A 25,828-nucleotide genomic window follows, 5' to 3' on the forward strand; every position below is an offset into this window, starting at 1 on the left:
TAATTCCCCACAAGGTAGGCTATACTGTTTGTAACAAGATTTGAAATGCATTAGTATCTACCCAACCTCCAGACCTTTCTGCACAAGTGCACCAAGCCTGCTATACTAGGGAGTGTATGCAGGAATTTCCATGTTCATTTGCACAGTTTATTTAGACAAAAACAATAAAAAACATACCTTGATACAATCATTAGAAACTACCTGCAGAATGAAATAGGCTTCTTGCACGTTATTAAGCTGACAGAGTACCAGGAAAGCTTAACCAAGACAATGGGATGCTTTTCAGCAAAATCTATTTTATTTTATTGAGATTTTTCCCATCCTCACTGTGGCTGTTCTTGCAGGATGGTGTAATATACCTTCCCCTCAGAAAATGATTATGATGAGTACTTGAGTGGCTTGGAAAAACAACAACAGCCACTACTAACAACATGATTATCCTGTTTAAAGTTTGTCCATTGGATAAAAAAGCCCTTTTTCTTTGCACCTTTGAAAATGGCAGTATTGTCTTTATATCCCTCTTTCCACTTCAAAAAAGTGGAGATTCAACCCCAGCTATCAAAACCAATAGCTTTCAGATGGTGGAACATAATTTCTGTCCAGAGGATAGGATCATATTTTGTTAATCAAAGGAAAAGACAGGTTTAAAGAAATGCCTCCAAGAAAACCCCAAACATAAAGTGACTAGTGCTGTTCTGAAGTCCACAAGAAAATATCTAGCAAAACTACTGGACACGAAATAACATTATTATCTCCCCCCCCCCCCCATTTGCAATGTACTTGCTGCTGGGAAGCCACCAAGAGAAAGCTGGGTGTTCAACTGCTGCAATTCTGACATGGACAGTTCTTTTTTCCATTCTAATAAAATTCGTTAGGCACAAAAAAATGGTTATGAAATCTTGGTTGGCCTGCCAAAATCCACTGTGATGTTGGTGTATAAAGGGTTGTATTCCACTGAGAGCAGCTTATAGGAACAGGAGTTTAGCCCATCTGTTTTCCACACTCGAGATACCTGACGTAGGAGATTCATCCTGAACAGATTTTTTTTTTAAAAAAAAAAAGTTGGGTGGTTGGAGAGAGAACAGAAAACAAATTACGGATTATAAATCAGGAGGCTCCTGTTTTACATGCACTATTAAAAAAAATGTTTCAGCAGCTGAACATGTATTAAACTGCAGCCTCAAAAGCAGTATAGACCAAAACAATAAATACTTCTGTGTATAATTTTACCAATCTTGGTCTCCCACAAGTGTTAGAATCTGCTCTAAAGTACTAGATATTAGAATCATAGAATAGCAGAGTTGGAAGGGGCCTACAAGGCCATCGAGTCCAACCCCCTGCTCAATGCAGGAATTCACCCTAAAGCATCCCGGACAGATGCTTGTCCAGCTGCCTCTACTCTGCTCTACTCTGTTTAGACCAGGGGTAGGCAACATGGTGTTTGTAGGGACCACCGCTTCCCCGGACACGTTCCTTGGTGCCTGTCTCATCGCACTTAAAAAACAAACACATTTTCTTACCAGCAGTTGGAATCCCTTCAAAGGAAAATCACTGTCTTCGGGGGATTTTACTTTGTGATTAGCCATGCCTCATGTGGCAATCGTTTTGAAGTGGTGCCCAAGATAGTTCTGAAATTGCCAAATGTGACCATGGGCCCAAAAAGTATGCCAAGATCATGCTCCTCCCACTTCTCACCTCCCACTTCGTGTGCTTCTTAACAAGAGGTTATTAAGAGTAACGCTTCTTTAACTCACCTCTGTCCATTTGCCTCATTGCCTTGGTCTCTTGTATGGAAGATCATAGTGTACTTGGCTATATTGGGGGAAGGGCGGATCACCTTCATCTTCTGCATTTCAACCCTGAAGAAAAAGTGGGAACAATGACTTGCAAGGAGGAAAGAACCATGCAATGAGAAACAGAACTCCCAGTTTCCACCGGTTCAAAACGGTATAATAGAAAAAAAGCAACTGACCTACTCATGCAGCCTTTACAGAAGCAGTGCACAAGTTCCCATCATCTTCTGATGAAAAAATAGCCACACAGTGCATTTTTGTACAAGCTGCAAGAACAGGGGCCCTTTAATTGCTACCTTTGCTCTTAGAAATGTGGTGCATGTATCAAATTTTCTGGTATTCTCCACTGATGGTGTGTGGGGTGCTTTTAAATTCATTTAACACCGCCAATCTTGCTACGCCTTCAGCACATTATGAAAACAGAGTAAGAGAAACAGGGTTGTTAAGTGCCAGTTTTGTTTATGATCAGATTTTCTGGTGAGGAAGCTATATACAAGATCACGCTGTTCCATGAAGTGCTAAAAACAATCAGGAACTACCACTGCATCGTAGTTGCAAATTAGAACCCCATGTCATCTAAAAGCGAACATTGAGAGGATGCATGGGGGGAAAACAGGAGTTTGCACTCCTTTATCTCACCTTAATTGTAAGTGCAGCAGTTTAGTTAAAAAAAAGTGGGGAGGCCTAACTAATCCACCAAAGATTGACTCTCAAGGCAGTTCACAAGCATAAATAAAATAGATTAAAACAATAAAATACATTAATATGGTCAGTGTTGACAATATTGGGCCAGATGGACCCAATGGTCTGACACATTATAAGGCAGCTTCCTATGTGGTGACAGGCATGTTCTTGTGAACCCTTTTGCCTCCTCCCAAGACCCAGGTTCAAGCCAAGTTCTCAAAAGAACTTTCAGCTTAGCTCTAAAATACTACAATGTTTGCAAGAGTAATGTCAGGGGAACTGCTGCCCTCTTCTGGATTTATGGATGAAAGCATCAATGGGGAGCTTTCTCTTGGTGCAAACGACAAATTATATGCAAATGTAACAATTCCCCAACTTTTGCTGCGTCTGTGGGGAAACAACTTCGTGATTCTGTGTGCAGGAGATTTGGAGCAACTTCTCTCCCCTGTAGCAGAATTCCAGATGAGCCATTTTCCTTACAAAATGCAAGTCAAACCCAGGAGGGGAGGAATAGCAGTGGGGGAACAGCAGGGCAAACATACATACACCACTTCCCTGCTCCTCAGTACCTCCTCCTGATGCTGCTTTTCCCTAGTAGTAGTAGCTGTCAGGAGTTTGCGAGCTCTATTCCTGTGTAATGTGTAGTTCTGCCCACAGCGAGTCACAAAACAAGCAATGCTGTTAAGACCATACAGTTACAAATATTGTGGAACATGCTCCTACTCAGTATCCATCAGAGCTGTAGGGCACTGTGTTTTCTTGGTCGAGTGGATGTTGCTGGTACGTGCTGCTAACACTGCATTTGATTCACCCCAAGATGTACCCCTCTCAGGGCAAGGGTGTACATGCAAGGGATTGTGAGTAGACCAGTCACTGCTGCCAAGATTCTGTCCTCTGGGACAGGATGATTTACACAGACTCATCAAAATTAAGAGCCATTTCATTAGGTTGCTTAATCTTAGAGTCAAAGTAGATGATGACTGATAATACTGGAAATATTGTGTTCTTGTATTAATTAGCGTTACTCTAGTTTGCAAATGAACAGGATTTAGTGAAGGGCATAGAGAGAAAGAGAAGCCAGAAATCTAGACAACTCCAAAACCAAACTGGCAAGCCACACAGTTGAAATGTAACAGCTTTTTGATAGTTACTCAACTGGACAAGAAGTCAGAGCTTCTTACAATACCTAAATGAGGAGAAACTAAAGCAGTATCCCAAGACTGTAGCCAGCTGATAAAGGAGATTTCAAAGCAGCCTAAGTCGGCCTACTGAATGCTTTGTATAACCCTCTTCCCCCGTTTTTTTAATGAACAGTACACATGATGGAAAATGAAAAATAGATATAATATATGTTTTTCCCCCTCATTTTCACAATGTATTTTCTGTTCTGTTTTGTTGATATTCACAATAGAAAATAAAAAGCAACAGAATATTACATATCCATGTGATCTATTTCCACACTTACAGCACCCTGATGCTAATCAAACAAGCACAGACACATGATTATACGGTGGGGACAAGTCAAGGAAGTCAAGTATCATCATCTAGTCACATCCAGAGAAAGACCGCTTTTTGATCTCAGCATGTCCCTTTTTAACATTAAGTAAAAAAGAAAAAGAACAAAGCTTCTATCTTTCCTTTTGATCACTTGGCAGTATTTATTTTCTTGTAAATAAAAGTTCTATTGACTTTCAGCGGGAAAGATAAACAGAACAGAACGCTCTAGGGAAGTTGCAAACAGGATGTAAGTGAAAGCCAATTAAATTGTCAGTAAAGCTGGTAAACAAAACTCATCAATGACAGAAAAACAGCCATCAGTTCAAGAACTGGACTTTGAGGAATTTGATTATGATATTCATTTTATAGGAGTCCTTTTACCAGGGTGCCCAGTTACCTTTTCTTCATGTAAGAAAGTCCTATGAGAAATTTCCCCAACTACAAAGCTCTGTGACCTTCACCCCTACAACTGTGATGTAGCGTAATAGGCTAGACAAACTTGCTCCATATTCTGCCCCTTCCATTCCTCAACCCAAAGCTATCATGCTCCAGTAATTTGCAAGTGTTTATATCATAAGTTAAAATTGTGAAACATGGCTGAAATTATCTGCACAATTCGCTCTTGAGTATACATCCCTTGGCGGGGTTGGGCTATGTCAGGGATAGAAGTCATGGTGCCTGTGAACACCTTTCTAGGTACCCACCAAGGTGCCCAACTCCTCATACTTTATTTTTGAATTAACTTCCCGCCCCCCAACAGCTGAGATTACTTCAAACTGAAGCAAGGTCCTCCATCCACTGCCATCTTCATTTTCCAAGAATGCCTCTGGGTTGCACATGTTCAGAGACATTCTTAGGAGATAAAGATGGGGTGCCTGCTGGCAGAGACTTTTCTCTGCAACATATGAACAAGAAAAGTGTGGGGGGGGGGGGAGGAATCCCTGTCACTTCTGTCTGGTAAACCACACCCCCATGGCAGCCATTTTGTGGTGGTGCCCAGGAGAATTTCTCAAACAGCTATAACATGCCTATCCCTGATCTATGTAGTTGAAGATTTGCTAGGCACCCTGGAATATTATACTCTTACTGTATCTGCAGTAGTTTTAATGGATCAACACTTTATTTTCCCCTCTGGATAATCATTACTGAATAGTTAGTTGTCAGAAGCTAACAGCAATTGCCTCACTTTCAAAGTGGGCTTGTACCTCTCTCTTCCTATTAAACTGGTTTTACCCATTAGATCTCCAGCTCTGACACTTCTTAAGCTCAGACGTCCCTAGCTTCCTGCATCATTTTGAATGGCCTGTCAATATTTCAAGTCCCCTCCCACCTTTAATTTCTTTGCTGACTTGTGCTAATTAGTCCTAGCATTGAAACATGCACCATCATTGCCCTATTTGTCTAGCCTTAATCAAAGAGACTGATTAGAAAGATTTAACAAGATCGTTGCTAGTCAACCAGAAACTAGCGGTAGTAACAAAAGGTTAGTCTTAAGGTAACAATCTCATTTGAGTATAGTCATTGCAAATTATTGTCTGCTTCATAAAGGGAAAAACTGTCAGAGTTTCAAAATCCAATTTGAGCAGCTAGCATCCCACAAATCACCAACATTTTTCATCTCAAATCACCCAAACAACTTCTCCTCACCTTTTGTATTTGTCATAAGTAACATATGAGTCATATCCAAGGAGCGCCCATCATCCCCAGCCCACACCACCCACTTTGCCTTAGCTGTGCAATTACCTGATCCGGAGGTCATCGTCCTCTCCTCCCCAGCCCCAGTAGCTGTTAGAAAATCCATTCACCTTCGCAAATTGCTCCCTTGTTAGAGCAGTTACACCCCCAAAGTATCCTTGGTAACGCAACCTGGGAACATACAAGACGGGTAGGGAAGATTATTTTTAAAGAGTGAAATAAGACCCAGTGCACACTTGGCCAGAAAGGTCAAACAATTCCCAGCTTTTTAATACAAAACAAAGAACAGCATAGCAGTCTACTTCCAGGGCAATGCCATGCTCTTCCCCAGGGGAGACGAAGGGCAATGACTGGAGCAGCCAAGGAGTTGGAGCCTGCCTCTGGCAGACATTCCTATCCACCGGCAGTCATATCTCTACGCAGAATTGCTGACAGCAAGTCCTTTAATATAACAGTGGCTACACTAGTGTTAGATGTATCCTTTTGGTGACACCTGTGGTATCAGCAAGAGGCACATCACAAAACCCTTTCCTGACCACATGTACCTGCTTGAAATCCATTTCAGCACATAAAGCCATTTCCCTGGTGATTTTTTTTTTAAAAAATCTGAAACTGTGTGCTTACCTCATCTAACATCTGAGCACATACATTTAAGAGAGGATTTAAAATGCCTTCTCCTACTAGGACATGATTCTCCTCCGGCAACAAGCCTAGCTCCTTTGTACTACCTTTACTCAATAATCAGGGGATTAATCCTGCTGCTGATCAGCAATAAGCATTTTCCATACTAAGTACCAAGAAAGGAAGCACTTTTGAGTGCTAAGCAAGGAATACCCCTCATTTCCATTTAGCTGTTCATTGGAGATAATACCTTTCTCCAACACCCACACAGGTTAAAGTTTGCTTCTTAGAGCAGTGAAAGCCAAGTGGTGGCCTAAGGGACAATTACAATTTGAATATGATCACCAATTGGACCCATTCACCCATGCAACAAAGAGCTTTTTAGTCAATTCCACACCTGTATTCAAAAGCAATAGGAACCACCAGGAACACATAGCTGTATCATTCATGTGTGAAGCACTTTACAGGTCAAGGACGTTCAGCCCAACTAGCTATGAGTACAACAATGGGGGGGGGGAGAGAGAAGACATCTGTGCTCTGCCCTAAATATTTCCCTTTGGCCATCTAGTTGCCAACCACAATCTTAGAACAGCTGCTCTTGGAATTATACCAACTTATGCTGATAAAGAACAAGTGTGTGCTGTATCAGTAACAGGTGCTTCATCTCTCCTTCTAATCAAAAGAATATCTACAAATCTTGATCAAAGGCATGTGTGACTCTTGAAAACTAAATGGACAGGACTGATTATGCTTCTCAATGGAAAGCGAGGTTGGCAATGTTACCACACCCATGCCTTTTAAAACAAACAGGGAAAGTACTATTATGCTCCTCCAGGTATTTTGGGCCTATAACTGCCATCAGACCTAGCCAACATAACCCATGAATAGGGATGATGGGAGCCATAGGCCCAAATCTCTGGAGGGCCAAAAGTTGCCCAGCCTTGGATAAAATCAAGGACACAAGATAGGATGGGAGAATAGGTGGCAGCAGCTCCTTGGAAGATGGGTGAGACCCAGCAGGCAAGCCTCACGGTTTTCCCCACACACTTCTTTTAAAACCGCAGACGACATTGCCGGCGTAGCAACACTAGCGTTTCCAGTCATGGATCATGGGGCTGTAGTTCAACCCCCATAATCCCCAGGCAGAAAAAAGATGCTGTGTCACCAAGTTGGTAGCATCATCTTCCATTTAGAAATAAGAACTGGGGAAAGAAGTGAGGCCTGTCAGAGCTTGCTTATCTTTCAAGAAGCCAGTCACCTACTTTCTCATTGTGGCCGCCAAGGTAAGTTTTCTCCTATTGGGTGTGGGCTAAGGCTGGCGTGTGTGCACACATGCGCAGAACTGAGGCAGGTGGCTGGCTGAGCAACCCATCCCAATCTTGCTTACAGAATTCATGTGGTGGTGGCCACCTATGCGACATCCCTACTGGTTTTGTCATAACACCTACCACTCAGTGTCAATTGTATTGGAGGAAATATGTCAGAACCAGCTGTTCAATCAGAAGGCTTTTTGAATTTATTGGATTGGATCCAGACTTAGTCAAACTTAAAGCAGGCAAACTGAAATTAAAGGACTAATGCAAGTCCCATTGATAACAATGGCAATACGTTTATGGTGTTTTAACCATATGCTGTTAAAAGTGGTATATATGTTACAAAAATACATACATATTACAAGTGTATTCTGGGCCAAAAGCTTCATCTAAGGTTGGATGTCTGGGATTATGGGAATTGAACTACAACCCCCATGACCCCTAATTGGAAACACCACTGTTGCTACACTAGCAACATCACCTTCGATTTTAAAAGAAGTGTGTGGGAAAGACATGAGACTTGCCTGCTGGATCTCTCCCATCTCAGATTGGATGCTCTGAAAACCTATCAAAGTAACAACAGGCCTCAAGACAGTTTAGACACAGAGAGATTTGTCAACTGCAAAGATCTCCAAGTCAAATGGAAGGAACAGAAGGGCAAAGTACCACTCACTAGTATGTAAACTGCACATCAACTCTTCTTCAAAAGATATAGGGATCTCTCACTTGACTCTTCTTTTCCTACCTGTAGCCTGTGCTGTTTCTACCCACTACCAAGTGCTTTGGCTGACTGCCACACATGTAAATGTTGAAGTCGTTCTCTGGCACCAGATCTACATCATGGAATATGAAACAATCCCAGTTCTCTTCCTTCAGGGCTTCCAAGTATCCCACATTCAGCAGTTTTGCTCTGTTAAACTTGAAATTGCCAGCCTGCAAACAAGAAATTCACATCAGACCAGGATTCTATCCTCATCAGTCATGATTATAAAAATCAGAGCCTTGTGACACTAAGACTAACACATTTATTATGGTGTAAGCTTTTGTGGACTACAGCCCACTTCATCAGATGCAATGTTTACGGTATTCTTCCTAGTTCACAGCAATTGTAAGAGAGAGGCAACAGAAGCTGTAGGGCTGTGAGAAAAGATAGGCCATAAATGTTAGAAATCAATAAATATGTGTTTTTGAGCCCAACCCACCTCTAGTTGCTGACAACTTGTTACACGTATATAGCTTTTCCCCTCCATCAGCTACCATTCCAACTGGCCGTCTCAAAGAGAGGCACAAGACAGCAAGACTTTCTACACCAGCTCAGCTGAAACTAACTACCACATGGCTCTTCCATGCCTAAAACTGCCCCATCAACAAGCATCCCACCTAGTCATTATGCAATGGTATGAAAGAGCTGGTACCTGGATTTGATTATTTTCCTTTCCCCTTCCCACTCCTTTTTCCTTTTGTATTGCATCTTTTAGACTGCAAGTCATTATTTCATACCATAAACCACCTTGGATGCCTTGGCAGAAAAGTGGGACAAAAAAATTAGCAATCAAGGGATAATCAGCTGCTGACTCTGGATGAGGGCATTCGCCAATTTAACGAAGCCCATACAGATCAGCTGATTTTACACACAGGGCCCCCTGGCTAGATTGGGGGGAATTTATCAATTAAACATTTTAACACATAGCAATTTAAAACATTAGTATTCAGCTTCCAAATTAAGTTAAAAAAATATTTCTTGAATGACAATATTTAACAGTCCAATCCTTCGCCTGTTTACACAGAAATAAGCTCCACTGTATTCAATGGGACAACTAGTAAGAGAGTAGCACTGCAGCCAAGGTCTTGTAATTTGCATAAAACTAAAACTGAAGGTTACCCTTCATTTATAGGATTATTTTAAAATAAAATGTACAGTACACGTTAGTTGTAAATTTCTGAAATGCCTGACCGATACAATATTGTTTTGTCAGCCTTATACTTCAGCAAATATAATAAAAAACTTAGCAATTTTATTTAAGTGTTTAGGCAGGCAGCCTAAACAGAAGCACTCCATGTTGCAACTTATTTGTTTCAGGTCCCACTTGTAAAAACTAATGTGTTTTAGAGTAATCATTTCATCAATAAACATGTGTGGGAAAGGTATACGAGCATCTGCCCAATTAACCACTCTTGCCCAATCGTATTTCAAAATTCTTCCTCTTGAGAACTGGAAGAGGAATGGGTATCTTCACAAATAAGGCTGCCCTTTCAATTCTATCCTCACAATTCCTATTTTTCTAATGGGAGTTCAGGCTGAAAAAATGTAGACTATCTTACAAAAGGAAAGAACTAGATACTTGCCTTCAAAAGGAAAGAAGTAGACACTCGCCTTCAAAACATTGCTCTGTCCAGTGCTGGTAGGGCTCCTCAGCCATGAACGGAGCTTTTCTCAAAATACTGCTGCTGTCATTCAAGCAGCACAGGCAGCAGCTGACGGGGGCATGCTTCACCAATGCCACTGCACTGAATGGATCAAGCGCTAACCAAGTGCACACTACTCCTAACACATTTCAATGGCCAGTCAGGGATGCACCGTAAACCTGTCCAGAATGGTGCCTGTAGAATGGAGCCCACTTTGCCTTATTAGATACTGATTACATGTGCAAATATTTTCTGCAAGGTTTCTGGCCTGAAGGTTTTATTTTATTTTATTTATTACATTTTTATACCGCCCAATAGCCGAAGCTCTCTGGACGGTTAAAAAAATTAAAACTATAATAAAACAACCAATAGTCTAAAAGCACAAATACAAAATACAGTATAAAAAGCACAACCAGGATAAAACCACGCAGCAGAAATTGATATAAGATTAAAATACAGAATTAGAACAGTAAAATTTAAATTTAAGTTAAAATACTGAAAGAATAAAAAGGTCTTCAGCTGGCAACGAAAGGAGTACAGTGTAGGCGCCAGGCGGACCTCTGTGGGGAGCTCATTCCACAGCTGGGGTGCCACAGCAGAGAAAGCCCTCCTCCTAGTAGCCACCTGCCTCACTTATAGATTTACAAAATGCTTATATATTTGCAAAATGACACTCTCCTCCATCCACCCAAAATATTTCAGAACAATTTATACTATTCCAGTAGGTTTGGGAAGCTGCCACTCTTCCACATCAACGGGTAGGTTGTCACTAAGCAATTATGCACAAGATAGCAGCAAACGCAACTGCTGCTAACCTGATCAGTTTGCTATCTCAAGCACTGATCAGACCCCAGACTCACACCTGCTTAGCTTCAACAAGGTCACTCCTTCAACTATGCATGTCCTGATATATACAGCTTATACATCGGGGTGGGGGTTGCTACCAATTAGGTTCTAGAGAAGCAAGGGAGTTCTGGAGGGCAGGCCACATATGACTGTAAGAAACCTAGATGAACAATCTCTAGGTTTTAATTTAATACTTTTTAAAAAATAGATAGCATTATTACTTAAGAGACCCACCCAGGAAATACACTTAACAAAATACAAAAGCTGACCACACTTTCTTATCTCTTTTGCCATCTGTGCTGCCCCATTTTTGCTCAAGTGAAAATAAAGGCCCAAACACTGCCACCTCTAGGGAAGAGAGAGCAAGAACAGAAATTCACCAAGCGTAGCCAAATGAAGAAAAGTCATGCACAAAAACGTGAGACAAACTCTGGGATGTGAACAGACAATTATTTGAGCAAGACATATTTTTCAAGCCCAGCAGCTTTAAGGAAAACAATGCTCTACCAACAATGCATAAAGTTAATTTGCCACCCGCTCTGTTTAATTCGTTCGATCTGCTTTAAGCTCTTGCAGCAGAAGGCATAACAAACTCATTCCTATGCATAGGAACTCCTAAGCGCCGGTAACACACTGAGATGGATTTATATTAGATCTGGGGAAAGTGACCTGGGACTTGCCTGAGGCAGTGTACTGAGCACTGGATTGAACAGAGACAACAACAGTCAAAAGAGATAGCCTGAGGCCTGGAGAAATGCCCACAAGGCAGCAAGATGTAGATCAAGCCCTCACCCTTAGTTGCAGAACAGGTCTTCATCCTCTGTAGACTCACCTGGTGGACAACATAAATGCCATAGTCCAGCTGCTGCCGCTGCAAGAATGGATGAAGGTATTCCAGCAGATACAGCAGGTGCTTCTCTCGATTGCGGTGTGGGATCAATATAGCCACTCGCTGCCGAGCTGAGCAGTCTCTGGGCCGATGGCGTCCTTTGGCCACCTGAGAATTCTCGCTCTGCACCTCTTCCAGGGTGAGAGAGGCTTTGAAGGTGAGTTTGCTAGGGCCCCCTATTACAGGGAAAAAGGCAAATCTCATTTTTGTAAAAATAACTACTGCAAACTTTAAGAACTAGTTAACACTAACAGCATGATTCCAAGTTGCATGTGATTCTTTGGACTCCTGTGATTTGGTTGTTTTTATGGCTCTCTTAGAAATAAACCTGCAATTAAATTGCCACATCTTGCTATTTAAATGTAATGTTGACACTTTCAAGCACAAAGGGCTGCACAGTTAGTTGTCAAGCATGGACTCCAATTCCTGTGGCACCAAGTGAGGGGTAAAACCAAGCAAGAAAACTACTACCAAGGCATCACTGCCTCTGCTTTTAGAAAAGGGAACTACATTCTGCGTATCCCAGCCACAGTCCCTGTGATCAGACTTTGCTATCAACTCACCTGGATACAGCCTATCATGTCTCACTCCCAACAGTACATAACATCCTTGCCCTCGCTGCTTCTTAGTTTGAAAAGCTAGTCAAACACCCTGATTTTTCAGACAACCCCCCCTTCAACTGCCTGATGCCTTGATCTAGCATCCCCAGATGAGTCACCATCTTCCTGTCTTTTGCTCTTCCCCACTTTTCTGCACCCACTGATGGCAGGGATCATGATTGCCTTGATTGTTAATATTATGCTAACATGTGGGTTTAGAAATTGCAGTCCTCGGATGAAGGTCTGGTCTTTGATGGGAAATTCCTTGTTTCTCTGGGCAGCCTGTGGCTAATCCTTCTCCGTGTTAAGACCTGGCAACTTATCTACAGTTGGAATGTGTCCTGATTTAACCCTAACGATTGGACACACTTCCCTCTCTTCTATAAAACAAAAAACATAACAAAAAGTCTAGAAAGTGTTGGTGCTAGGAAGACAGCTTTTGCAACAGGAAGTAAAAATGGTACTGAAAAGAACTGAAGTTAAAAATTGTCTGTAAAAGAGTTGGCACAAATGGGATAGCTATTGGTAATGCTGATTGTACATTCACAACATCAAATATCGGATCTTCTAGTGCTTGTGCTGGTTGTGGCGTTTGCAATCCTAAAGATTGTACCATACGTTGAATTTGGTCTGAAAAATGGGTGAGATCTTCCGGTGCTGATAATGGTTCTTGTGGTTTTAGTATTACCTCTGGGTGTACACTAGAGGGCGCCCTGGACGCATATGAGGCTGTATCTGATTGATAATCATCCGATACTGAACCTGGAGAGGCTGTTTGTATTGACAAGTTCTGATGCTCATATCGATCTTGCTCTGTCTCTCGTGAGGCTGCAGGGCAGTCGTGTCCACTCTGCCTGGTTTCAACATCCCGTCTTAATGCAGGTGTTGTCTGCTGCCTTGATCTCCGTTGTGAATGATAATAATCATCATGGTGTCGATACCGACGAGATTGCTCATAATACTGCGATGACATGTCAGAGTATATGTCTCTATCTGAAACTGGGGATCGTGACCGGTATCGTCGCCTTGTATTTGTTGAGTGGATTGAATTAGGCGAGTCCTCTCGGTAATGCTGTCTTGTGAAATTCTTGTCTCTCTTGTGAAATTCTTGAAATAGGCTCTACATGAGACCTAGGTTGTACATGGGGTTGTCCTTGGGGAGAATCCCTGATTTCGCCTTCAGAAATAGAAGCGGATGGGACGTTATTATTCCTCATTATCTGAGGAGACCGTGCTCTAGATGTTGACGGAATGTGTATGTTGCTTGTTCTCCGAGCCGACGGAGACTGCCCCTCCCTAACCCTCGATGTTGATGTAATGTATATGTTGCTTGTTCTCCCTGCCGACGGAGACTGCCCCTCTTGAGGCCTCGATGCCGAGGGAGGCTGCGCCGCGGAGCCTCTCGATGCCGAGGGGCGTGGCACAGTGGACGCTCTAGGCATCGAAGGAGAGCGTCCTCTATCTGTTCCTGGGGTCGAGTGTCTGGACGTGACTAGTGCCCTCGATACCGACGGCGAAAGTCTCTCTAATGGAGGTGCATTATCCGGTCTCGATGTCGAGGGGGACAACAATGCGTCATGTCTTGTGGTAGACTTATTTCCGGACTTCCTTTTCTTCTTCTTTTGAGCGTCTGGGGCTTTCGCTGCCCTCGCTGCTCTTACTAGCTTTTTTGATTTATGGTTTTTCGCCGCCCTCCCTGGCGTGGGAGGTGCCTCTCTCGCCGTCGATAAAGAATGCAACGGGGTATGAGGTTTAGCTAGTGGAGCCTCATTTTGCTCTGTGATAGGCGTTGTTTGTGCCATTTTAAATCTTGGGTTTTGGACAGCTTGCAAAGCTTTTGTCCACAGTTCTGCCTTAAGGCGATCTGCCCTGTTCTTTCTAGTTTGCCGTGAGAACGCCTGGCAGTTTTGGCACGACTCCACTTTATGGCCTTCTCCTAGGCACATTAAACACTGGGTGTGTCCGTCTGAAGGCGGCAGTTTAGCCCCGCACCTTATGCACTTTCGAAATGGTGCCCGCAGGGCCATAAACGTCCTTTTTCGTTGCGATCAGCAGCCGCTGATCGTCTTGGCCGTTTGGGGATTAATGTAGAAGGTATAAATCTTTGAGGTAATTTTTTTTTTTTCAGAGAAGATATAGATGGATAAACTAGGTGACGAAGACAGGTTGAAGAGGTGTAGAGTTAAAAGAAGACTTTATAAGGTAAGTACTCAGCTATAAACGGTTTTTATTTTTCCGAGAAGAACCCGACGAACTAGCCGTTAGGCGGTCGAAGGAGAACTGAGGAGCTGGGCGGGGACCCTCCTAGACATGCGCAATAGGGAGTGGGGGAGGGTTCCCGCCAAAACGCTCAGCTTTAGAAGTTTCCCGACAGCAGCTCGCGCAGGCGCAGAGCCCATATGTGTGATGCACAGAGACCACGAAGAAGAACTACTGCAAACTTTAAGAACTAGTTAATTTAAATGTCTTGAAGCCATTCCAGGGAATGACCCGGTTTATTTGAAGTTTCTTTTTGAAACTTCCTGCTAGTGATGTGGGTTTTTCCTGGAAATTTTCCCTATGCAAATTAAGCGAATTTGCCTAGAATAATTTGCATCAGGGGGAAAAGTTTGTGTCAGAAAAAAATTCTAGTGCTCCAGAGAATTATTGTATTTAGCAAGTTTAATTTGCTTGCATTTAGTGAACAAAATTTTAAGAAGTACTCCATGTTAATCACTTTGACCCAACATACCAAAAGTATCTGACTTGAAATATCTGAGGAAAAAGGTTCTAGCATGCTTAATATGATTTAAAGGTTATATTAAAAAAATTACAAGTCAATGTCATGTACATCCTTCATATTGTTTAAATTTAAGGGGGGAAAGCAAAGGTTCAAAAAAAACACTGACCTGGTTTACATGACATGACTGGGTCATCATGGGTCATTTAATTCATAAGTCATGGTGCATGCCAGGCACCGTTTTCAATATGCAGGGGGTACAAGGGTTGTGTTGTGTCATGCAGACGCTGCCATTGTGGATTATTTGAGGGCTAAACAACCCTAGCGTAACCCTTGATTAGTAGTAGGGTTACATGAGGGTTGTTTAACCCTTGAATAATCCACAATGGCTGGGTTTGCAATACACAGTAGAACTCCTTATCAGGGGGTGGTATTCAAATGGCAATCACACACACCACGATGAGCCAACTGTTTTCCACTAATACATTTTAGCAACCCAAGAACTGTGCTTGATATTCTGACAACCTCTCATCCATTCTACTTCCACTAGGTTGTTAGGGCACCTTTAGTTTAGCGGCCACTATGTATTAGATCTATCACACACTGAGACATATATATATATATATATATATATATATATATATATATATTTCAGTAACATACATTTCTATTTCTGTAAACCGCCCAGAGAGCTCTGGCTATGGGGGCGGTATAGAAGTGTAATAAATAAATAAATAAATATTACCACTCATACTTCCTAGGGATAATCCCCTGAAAAATACTAAAACTTTGAAACAGCCAAACTTGTCTAATATTCTATTTAGAATTGGCATCCATTTACTGTTACTAAAGAACTTATGAAATAGATTTTTTTCCTGCAGAAAAATAAAGCACATCATTGCTTCACATGGTACACTAAAATCCCTCATAAGCAAATAGATTTGCTGGCAGGCTGCTCTTGAAGTTGCTGGAAGGGGCGTGTGAAAAGAAGTGGACAATGTCCCTTACCCCATTACTCACTCCACATGGCCCTCCACCTTCTCAGACAGGTTTCAGTTAGACACTCCCTGGGACTTTCAGTTCCCAGTCTGTAACACCATCTTTAATATACATATAACTCCCAAACTTCTAACTGCTACCTACAAATCCAAAAGCAGCAAAGCAAGGGAGCACATGAGATTTAAAATTAGGGGCCTGCTCTAGCATTAGAAGTAAAGGACAGGACCTGCTTTTCAATGGCTGGACCCCTCTGCCTGGCAATAGCTGAACAATGAAATCTTGTGGGATGGCTAGATCATAACAGAAATGCCAATGTCAGCATTATTGTTGCCACCCCTCGGAATACAGCACAGACATGGGAAGTTCCCAAATAATATGGCCTTTTTATGCAACCATTATTCATCCATTAATAGAGCAGCACAAGATCTAGCCACAACACTGTGATATAAAAGCCAGGTTTTAAAATGGCACTAAAATAACTTCTGTCAGACAGAGGAATGCAATGCCAGGGTCAAGAAAGCAAGAAGGCTAATTTTTGCCAGCCAAATGGGGGTTTGTCTTCATACAGAAGACCGACTCAACTTAAGGAGCGAGAAGTTTGGGGTTCTTGGCTCAAGCCCCTAGAACCACAAGAGCATAGGAAAACTGGAAGAGACTTACGCAGATGTGGAGACAGAGTGGGACAAGGGTACATCGCAATAGGCAGTTTCACAGTAGGCATGGCATTCCTCTTTGGATCTCCCTTTCGCTCCTTTGTGAGAGGGGTTGACTTCCTGAAACTTCCCACCATGTTTTTTGTCCTTGGAGTTCCATGCACAGCATCCATCAGGTAAGTGGAGGTGGCCCAGCCCACCAATAAGACACATAAGGTGAACAGCATCAGCAGCTTGAGCTTGTAGGAGACGTGACGGCTGGCATAGCAAAAGCCCATGGCCTTTCCTGGTTTATAAGCTTGTCCTTCGACACTGCCTCTGGTGTATCCCTGTCACCGCACACTTCAAGGAGGGCAGGACAGTCAAAACAAAACAAGGAGCTCTGTGGTGCTGCATTCTGAGAAGTGTCTTCTGGCTTTTGAATGCATGTCTTTCTAGCTTAGCCAGAAGTGAAAGGCAGACATTACAAGGCTTGACCTGTCCAGAATGAGACAAAAACATGTTCTAGTTCCATCCACACTTAGATCCATCACCTCAGAGTACACCAAGAGCAAGTATTGAGCAAATGCTAGAAAAACTCACACTAGGAATGGTCTCTACACAAAAATTACAAGCACAACACAAGACCCAGTTAATCAACAAATGATACAAATGTAAATACATGTACCATTTATATGTATACCTTTGCATGTGTTTTTCAATTTCTTGGTTCCAAGTACTATGTAACTACCATTTATAGATCAACTGGGTCTTGTATTTGCAATTCTTGTGCAAATGCTGTCATACCACAGACATGAGCCATGGGGAAGTGAAGCTCTCTTCCTTGCACTGTAATAAAACACACACAGGTTCATAGAGATATGGATATTAACTTCATAATTGATTCCCTAACAGTGGCACATGCTTTGCATTCAGAATAGCCTTCCCCAACATGATTCCCTTCAGATGTGTTGAACTACAACTCCCAAAAAACAACATAAGGATGGTGAAGGTTGCTAAAAAAAGTGTCCCTATCCATTGTTTAACTCAAACCCATCCTGCCAGCTATTGATGTAAGCAACAAACAGGCATGGATCAACAGGAGGATTCCTCTAGGAATACAGTAAGATTTAAATGCTTCTTCAAAAGGCAATCCCCATCTGAATTTGGGCCTGAAATCCAGATAGGGTGCATGGAGGGTAAGTTGAAAGCAAGCACATTTTATGACATTGCATAACATCATCACTGATCATAGGGCACGTCCGTTAAGCTTCCAGCTTCCTGACTTTGTGGAGCTTGAGCCAGCATTTTTCATAATTGACTTTCCCTGATTTTCAAAAAAAAAGAAGAAAATTTTCTCTAAGGAATTTGAATCTGCTTTCTTGCAAGTCAACCTATTTGATACATGGAATTACAAATAGCTAATGGTAATTTTGATTTCATTTCAAGGAACACACTTGGGTTTTTTTTAGGTCTACGCCTCAAACAAACAATAAATGCAGGTAACTGTTTGCTAATTACATCAAAAGCCTAATAGAAAGGGTAATACTTTCATTAGGAATATCCCAATATCACAGTCTAAGAAGTCAGTTTTTGAGATACCCAGAGTGCTTCGTTGTGCTGAATTATAATAAAAAGAGAGGGTCTAGACCCTTTCATTGGACACCCACCCCACCCTGCAATTTATAATGAAGGGCATGGGTTTCAAATGAAGGGTGCAATTCTGTTCTGATTTACTAGACTGTAAATTCCATTACATTATCCAGCCCTGACAGTAGGGCTTATTTCTGAGTAACCTGTTAGGATAAGGGTTTATAGCAGTGGGTGTCTTTCCAGCAGCACTTTGACCACTTGGCTCCTTGAAAACCGTGTGGCATCGCAGCTGCAGAGTAACACCGGCTTTCTGGCGGCCATTCAGTTTGTGGAAGGGTCTTTATTGGTTTGTATAGGCCACTGAAGGAAATATTATGGTTTTTGCTCCCCTGATAACTAATTGCCCATTTAGACAAGGAGTGGTTAAGCATTTTAAAATCAGTAAATAATGTTTTACATACCAGAAGCAGAAGAGCCACGGACAGAAATGCTGCACAGAGTGCACTGGAGAAAGAAATGTATAAAGTAGTAGATTCTCTTGATCAGCCTTTCCCCTCTCAATCAGCCCCAGTAATACTTAGTTTTCTGTGGAACAGCATATTGACAACTCCTGTCAAGAGAGACCTCTCCCTCTGTTGAAACCTATCAAGGGACTTCCCAAAGAGAATTGATCCCATGGAAAATGGCACATGGTGTAAGGGATATACTAGACTAGTACTTTAGAACAGGAGTGGGCAGAAAATAGACCTCCAGATGTTTTTGGATTTCAACTCCCAGCTGGGGCTTCTTGGCGTGAAGTCCCAAACATCAGGAAATCTACCTTCTGCCCATCCCTGCTTTAAAAGATCGTCAGAAAGGCGAGGAAGGCACAGACCGAACCCCAAGTAGGAATCATTTATGCCTGCAAACAATATGAACAGAGAGAAGTGAATCTCTAAAAACTGCTGGTATGTTCTGAGCTGAAAACACAGAAAGAGATCATCCAAAACTGAATGCTTTTAAACCAACTCCTTCCCTAATTTTTTTGGGAATTTGTAATATGGTTTCAGCTGCCAATCCTTATTCTCTACGCTGAAAACCTTTCTGCAGTATGATGAAAACCTGATCAAATATCCATTCAGCCTGCACTGGAGAAGAGGCATTCAAGTCAGAGACGCAACTCGCTTGTGTTTTCTTAGTTTGAGCCAAGAGAAAGTGAGCCCATTAGACTTACTTGATCCTGCTGCTGCTCTCCTTCCTGTGAAGCTGTTTTGTTCTTATTGCAGCTGAGATGGCTCCCGTGCCAATTATCAGGGCATTTCTCAGTCATGAAATCCCACACCATAAAGAGCCCTGTGTTGCCTCTCACAGATCCAGGAGGAGGAGTCTGTCCCAAACTGCAGGAACCGCTAACAAAAAACCCAACAATTTCAGCCTTTTCCTATTAAACGCCACTCCCCCCCCCCACTTCTTAGGCTTTTCGTTTTCCCCCGCCCCTTTTGCTTTCTATCAAGAGATGGAAAGAAGGCACATCAGGGGATCTCAGAGAGCTAGAAAAGGGAAACACTCACAGCTGTCTATGCAAACAGCCTGATAGAATCGCTTGCCAAACGTACAAGTAACCAAGTGTATTTCTGCCCTTTAGGTTTCCATTCTTGTGGGAATTCTTCCCAAGATACACCATCTACGCTCCACATCCTTCATTGCTTCCTAACTTCCACGTTACAAGCCCCTTCTCAAATGCTGAAGAGATTTAGCAACCACAGTGCTCACAGATTCAACATTTATCTAAGTAAAAGCTGCCCAGGAAGTCCAACAGAGTCACATTTGACTTCAAAAGAAACTTCTCAAAACCTTGGGGACTGGATAAAAAGGTGTCAAAAGTGAGGCTCAGGTCGCATGGTGTTGTGAACAATTGAGAACAACTTTGCAATGGGAGCAATTGGGTGGCAGAGACCAGCACACTAGCTTTTTCACAACAACCCTGGCATTAAAAATCCCTGCATTGTGGTGATGTGTGAAACCAGCCTGAAAGTCAAGAGGTTCAAATCTCTCCAAAATGTTTGGAAGTTATTTAAAACTACAATAGTAGAAGCTCAGCTAGAATGTACACTTCAGATTAGGAAAGGTAAAAACAAATCCAACTGGACACCAGCATGGTATGTTTAACAAGAGTTAAGGAAGCTTTTAAAAAAGGCAAGAAGGCTTCCCTTTAAAAAGAAAACCAAAATGAGCAAAACTCTGGCAAAACAAATCTAGGTGACAATATGGCAAGTAAAAACAAAGATTAAGAAACATTAAAATGAGCAACACATATTTCTTTAAATATGCTAAAAACAGAAAACAGTTGTTTCATTGCTGGCTTTTATTGTTTGTTATTTTTGTGTAGTTGTGCTTTTATTGTATTATTCTTATACACTACATTGAACTCTGAGGAAAGTTGTGGTATGGATGTTTAAATAAATAAAGGATTTATTTTAGACTAACATTGGCTACAACTCACTGGGGAAAAAAGACTTCAAAACAAGTTGGAGCAATTATGTAATTTCACATCTGTGTGTAAACACATACACACATATAGTTAATACAACATATTGGATGAAATCCAACATCATGTAAGTGGACTTCCCCTTGCTATCCCCAAATCTCCTATACGGGATTTCCAACATTCCAGAGAAGATTTGAGGGCTGCAACAGGAGAGGACTGCCAGCATTGGATACAATGGATACAGCATTGGATACAACCCAATGTCTCTTTCTTTTATTTGTATTACATTTTATTGTTGGCTCACTGTGTTATGGACACCAGTGTCATGCTAGAAAGAATAGTCAATTTGCCACATTGGCCTTCCTTCTGCAGAATATTGGCAACGGCAGGGAGCAGATGACATTTCAGATTAGTACTGAATTGGAAGTGTGACTTCAACAAAAGTACAATAGGTAATACATCTGTGAGCAACAAGTCGCATTAAGACTAGAGGAAGTAAGCAAACTTAAGGAAGTACTGCAGACTTTCCCCCCAATTAATAATAAACTAGTTTAACTAGTAGAACACACAATGTGCTGGTCCAAAAGGTACATGAAAAGCAACATCTCTGCGTCAAATTTAATCGATGTTTAAATGACTCTCAACTCTGTTGAAAGTAAAGGTAGTGATATGAGGTGATACAGAAAGATCCAGGCAGAGAGAATTTCATGCTACAGTGTTTGCATATAAAAAAAAATCTCTTCAACTATAACTGAAAACACAACAGTGAGAGGGGAAGAGCATTCCATTTAAAAAGAGAAAGGTACCAAAAATGACCTAGAGCACACAAACAAATTGGCGCATCAAACAGATTTAATCTAGTCTGAAACGGAATGAACTGGGTTTAGTAGTGAATAAATAGGACCAGAATTTTAACCGTTACATGGATTCTTCCAACCCAACTTGATGCATGCAGAACAAACTTATTAAGGTTTATCTATCTTCTACAACATATATGTCATATCCCTGCATACAGTAATCAGCAAATACTGAATTTATTTCTGGCATCAATGCAGTTATAGGAACTGTCATATACCATTTTCATTTGTTATGTATAGTGATGTGGGTTTCCCCCCAAAATTTCAAATTAGAAAATTTTCCTATGCAAACTTACCTAATTTGCATAGGGTCATTTGCATCAGAAGTTTTCCATTTGTGTTGGATAATTTTCTGATGCCCTAAAGAGTGATTTAATTAAGCATGTTTATTTTACTTGTATTTAGTAAACAATAACACTAAAAAGTACCACCCCCTTACATTGTTTAAATATAAGAAACAAGCATAGATAAAATGCTGACACACTAACTGAGCCTTCCCCAACCAGGTGCCTGCCAGATGTGTTGGACTACAGCTTCCTCGAAAAGCTGTGTTTTTTATTGAATGATTTTAATAAATATGTAACTTTTAGAACTGCTAAATTTCTTGGGCTGGCCCTGCTCTTGTGCACAAAGGCCAGGGGGATGAATGAATGAATGAACGTAACACATCTATATGAAACTGTATAATGGCTGGCTGCTAAATACAATAAACTTGACTTGGACAACTCCCATCATCCCAATGCTGGCTGGGGATGCTGAGGCTTGTAGACAAACACATCTGAAGGGCACCAGCCTGGGGACCAACATGTATTTCAACGTTCAACTTTCTTCCACTAAGGTTGCTTGGGCACTTTTGGTTCTCTTTCACTACTTATTAGCTTCATTTCACACTGTGACATATATGTATTTCAACAGCATGTATGCATTCTCTTACATACATGCTAGGAATCATAACCCACAAAATATTAACTACAACTTTTACATTCTCAAGTTTGCCTAATATTGTATTTGCCATTGACATCCATTCATTATTGGTAAAAAAAAAAGTTTTTTTGTGTGTGTGTCCCCCACCCCAGAGAAAAAAGGAAACCATGGAAAAATTTCTACACATCATTGGTTATGCATGGTGTCCTCTCTACACTGCAACTAAATGATTATCACCCATCCTTTTGATGCTTTTTGATACACAAATGAATTGTGGTCTAGCTAGGATTCTTGTATTTATTATCCTGTCTTTTCCCCTCTCACATGGAACCCAAGGCAGCTTACATAGGCTTTCTCCTCTCCACATTATCCTCACAACAACCCTGTGTAGTAGGTTAGGCTAAAAGTCATTGACTGGCCCAAAGTCACTCAGTGAGCTTCATGGCCAAGTGGGGACTACAACTCAGTTCTCCCAAGCCCCAGTTCAACACTCTAACCACTACACCCCATTGGCACTTGTTTAATCTGGTTAATGGGGGGGGGGGGAATCATTCTATCATTTGAGATCTAGAATTATCAATATTAACTAAACTTCTAATATAACCTATGAAAGGTTTTCTTTTCCTCAGGCAGTCTATCACTTCAGATATCCTCTCTGACAATAAGTAATAAATGAGTTTTATGTGCTCAAGAAGAACAGTTTTTAATGCTTCCTCATGTGAACTAAGTATGATAAACCTCTTGATGCCACCTACACCAGATATGAAAACGCCATCAAGTCACAAAAGCTTTTTTCTCTATGGTTTCCAGCTGAAAAGGGTATACAGTGACCTCAATTCAGAGTAATTTGCTATACTTCTGCACCTGAAATGAATGGGACAAGTTAGTCACATTCATTTCAGTGGGGCTTAAGAAGAATAACAATACTTCTCTGGCTTGGAGCAACGACTTTTTATCTTCACCATAGCGAATTTCTGTTCCTACAGGTATCCTCCCCATAAGAGTTGGAAAGCAAAGAGTCCAAATTATTGTACTACCTTTTGGCAACTGCTGCCTTGCTGAAGAGCCAGCATAGCTTCCAGGTGCCCAAGAGCAGGGCAGTTTTTATTAGCAAAAAAAAGGCAGCTCAATGATGCCCAATGTATCTTGAGACAAATTATTTCCGCAAGTGTTGAATGCATCCAGAAGCTCTGCTTAATTAAAAGTTGGTTTAATTAAAGAAGCACTGCACCCCAGTGCATAAACACGTTTCAGTGAACCTCCAGAATAAAATGAACCATGCTGGTACTGAAAAGACAGGTCATTAAATATCAACATTGGCTCTTTAGAACACTAGACTGAAGTGTTCTATCAGTTGAGCCATTGTCAGCAGTTGTTTGGTATACAAAAACTGCAATCCCAATCACACTAATCTGTGAGTAAGCCCTGTCACACTCAGTGACATTTCCATGGGGCTACAAGGTTAAGTGAGTAGCACCAGCCCTAGGAAGCCCTCTCCTCATTTCAGTCTAACTCTCGGCAACTCCCCCGTGTAGTACCTACCTGCTTTTAACCACTCACCAATTACCAACTTTAAGGACGGGTTGCTAAAGAATATGGGAGGGCCTTTGCTATATAGAGACGTCTGGATTAGGACCTCAAGTCGTGTGGGAACTCCGTGTGCTTAAAGTAATACAATGTGTAATTTAGCCTCTAGAAAAGAAACTGCATGAGGTACAAAGAGGTGGGAGTAATTTCTCCTGTCTCCCCCATGATGTTTTTGATTTCTTGGAGAGAGAAAACTGAGGCTTTTGCTCTGCTGCATTCCACTGCAAATGGGAAAGGGAGTGAATACATATGCCTCGATATTGGTATCCAAGACAATTTGTACATGCTGTGCAGTTGTTGATGGAGAGCATGCATACTTACAGCAGTTCCCCCCTCTCCCTCGTGCCACCCCCTACACTGACAATGTAGCCTCAGATTACAACAAGACTTCTACTTCTCTGGGCTAAAGAGTGGTAATTAAAATTGCTGTGGTTTCTTACTTGTGAAAAACATTTCCACAATTGCCCCATTTCTTCTTAGTCATCTCTCCCTGTTCCACAAGAGTGATGGTTATATTACTTTATGAATTTTCTGGAACCCATTTTTTTTGTATTAATTGTTCAGTTGCAGTATTCTTCTAGAGCACTTGTCTTCAACCAATACCTTGTGATTCAAAACAGGATGCCAACCTATCTAAGGAGGATAGCAAGAGCTAATGATAGCTATTCTTCAAGAGAAAATGAATGAGACTAGCAGGGAAATGGGAAGGAGAGAAAGAGAGAGAAATTATAAAGAGAAAGAATACAGAACTGTAAATACACAAAATTTATGAAAAAGTAAACAGTATTCCATATTGCAGGGTGAAGTTCATTTATTTTATTTAAATTTCTTTAAAATTACTTCTAGGATGCCTTTAAAAGTGTGAAGTGTGTAAAAGTGTGTCCTGCATCTGAAATAGTTGAAGGCCTTTTTCTTGGGTAGGGCCTCAAAACTAGTACACATTGAAATAGTATTTTGTTTACTGTGTTCTAACGAAAGAAAGTACAATTTGTAAGAATTAGGTGTATTGCATGTGCCTCGATCAAGCCAACAGGAGGTGAAATTAATTAATATTGCCTAGCTTTTTACGTTAGTTAATGCATAACTTCAAACAACTGTTAAGGACCCTTTATTTTTAATAGGGATGTCCCTTGTTCCTCGTTTCACAGAAAATTTCTTTCAGTGCTTCCTTCAAGCTAGATCAGCTCTATAAAATTCCAGACAGCTGTATTCCTCGAGCTTCCTCTTACAACCTTAAACTCATAATTAGATATGTTCATAGACTGGATTACCCCAACCAGGGTTACAGAACCAAATGAGGAAGCAAAAAGAAAAGTGATACGTTTTGTGGAACACTATAAAGATGACAGAGACTTGTGGCCTAAAAGATTCACAAATTTATGCAGGCATAAACTTTCATGGGCTATGCCAGAATAAATTTGTTAGTCTTTTGGATGCCACAAGACTCTCTGTTACTGTTTCTGTAATAATGGCTATTCTCTGGAAACTATAAAGACAATAATATCTTCTTTTTAAAAGTGTAGGCCATGCACTGAAACAACCCAAACATTTGGCAACACTCACTCCTTTTATCTGGGCTTTTTATAAGCACTTTCACCACCACTACCCAAAAATAGGATACAGATTTCCTTGCTGGAATATACTCTTAAGTAATTGAGGCTTCTACCATGTCTTCGTTTATTTCAATAGTGTGGCTACTATTACTGT

The 25,828-nt window shown here is 41.3% G+C and overlaps 1 protein-coding gene across 2 annotated transcripts; it reads right to left on the reverse strand.

Annotated features, from left to right (window-relative positions):
- Positions 1-337: 337 nt before the first annotated feature.
- B4GALT4 (beta-1,4-galactosyltransferase 4) lies at positions 338-23,601 on the reverse strand. 2 transcript variants are annotated; one of them, XM_063126951.1, is made up of 9 exons: positions 23,572-23,601; positions 21,907-21,970; positions 19,500-19,674; positions 16,722-17,191; positions 11,688-11,920; positions 8,349-8,536; positions 5,718-5,840; positions 1,755-1,859; positions 338-1,031 (listed from the first exon to the last, which is right to left on the reverse strand). In XM_063126951.1, the coding sequence occupies exons 4-9, from the start codon at positions 16,990-16,992 to the stop codon at positions 890-892; spliced, it is 1,062 nt and encodes a 353-aa protein (XP_062983021.1). In that variant the 5' UTR covers positions 16,993-17,191; positions 19,500-19,674; positions 21,907-21,970; positions 23,572-23,601; the 3' UTR covers positions 338-889. The 2 variants fall into 2 exon arrangements, with proteins under 2 accessions (XP_062983021.1, XP_062983022.1); XM_063126952.1 differs by lacking the exons at positions 19,500-19,674; positions 21,907-21,970; positions 23,572-23,601 and adding an exon at positions 17,397-17,418.
- Positions 23,602-25,828: the final 2,227 nt, after the last annotated feature.

Source organism: Elgaria multicarinata, chromosome 5, assembly GCF_023053635.1.
Source record: "Elgaria multicarinata webbii isolate HBS135686 ecotype San Diego chromosome 5, rElgMul1.1.pri, whole genome shotgun sequence".
In the NCBI taxonomy this organism is placed as follows: Eukaryota; Metazoa; Chordata; class Lepidosauria; order Squamata; family Anguidae; genus Elgaria; species Elgaria multicarinata.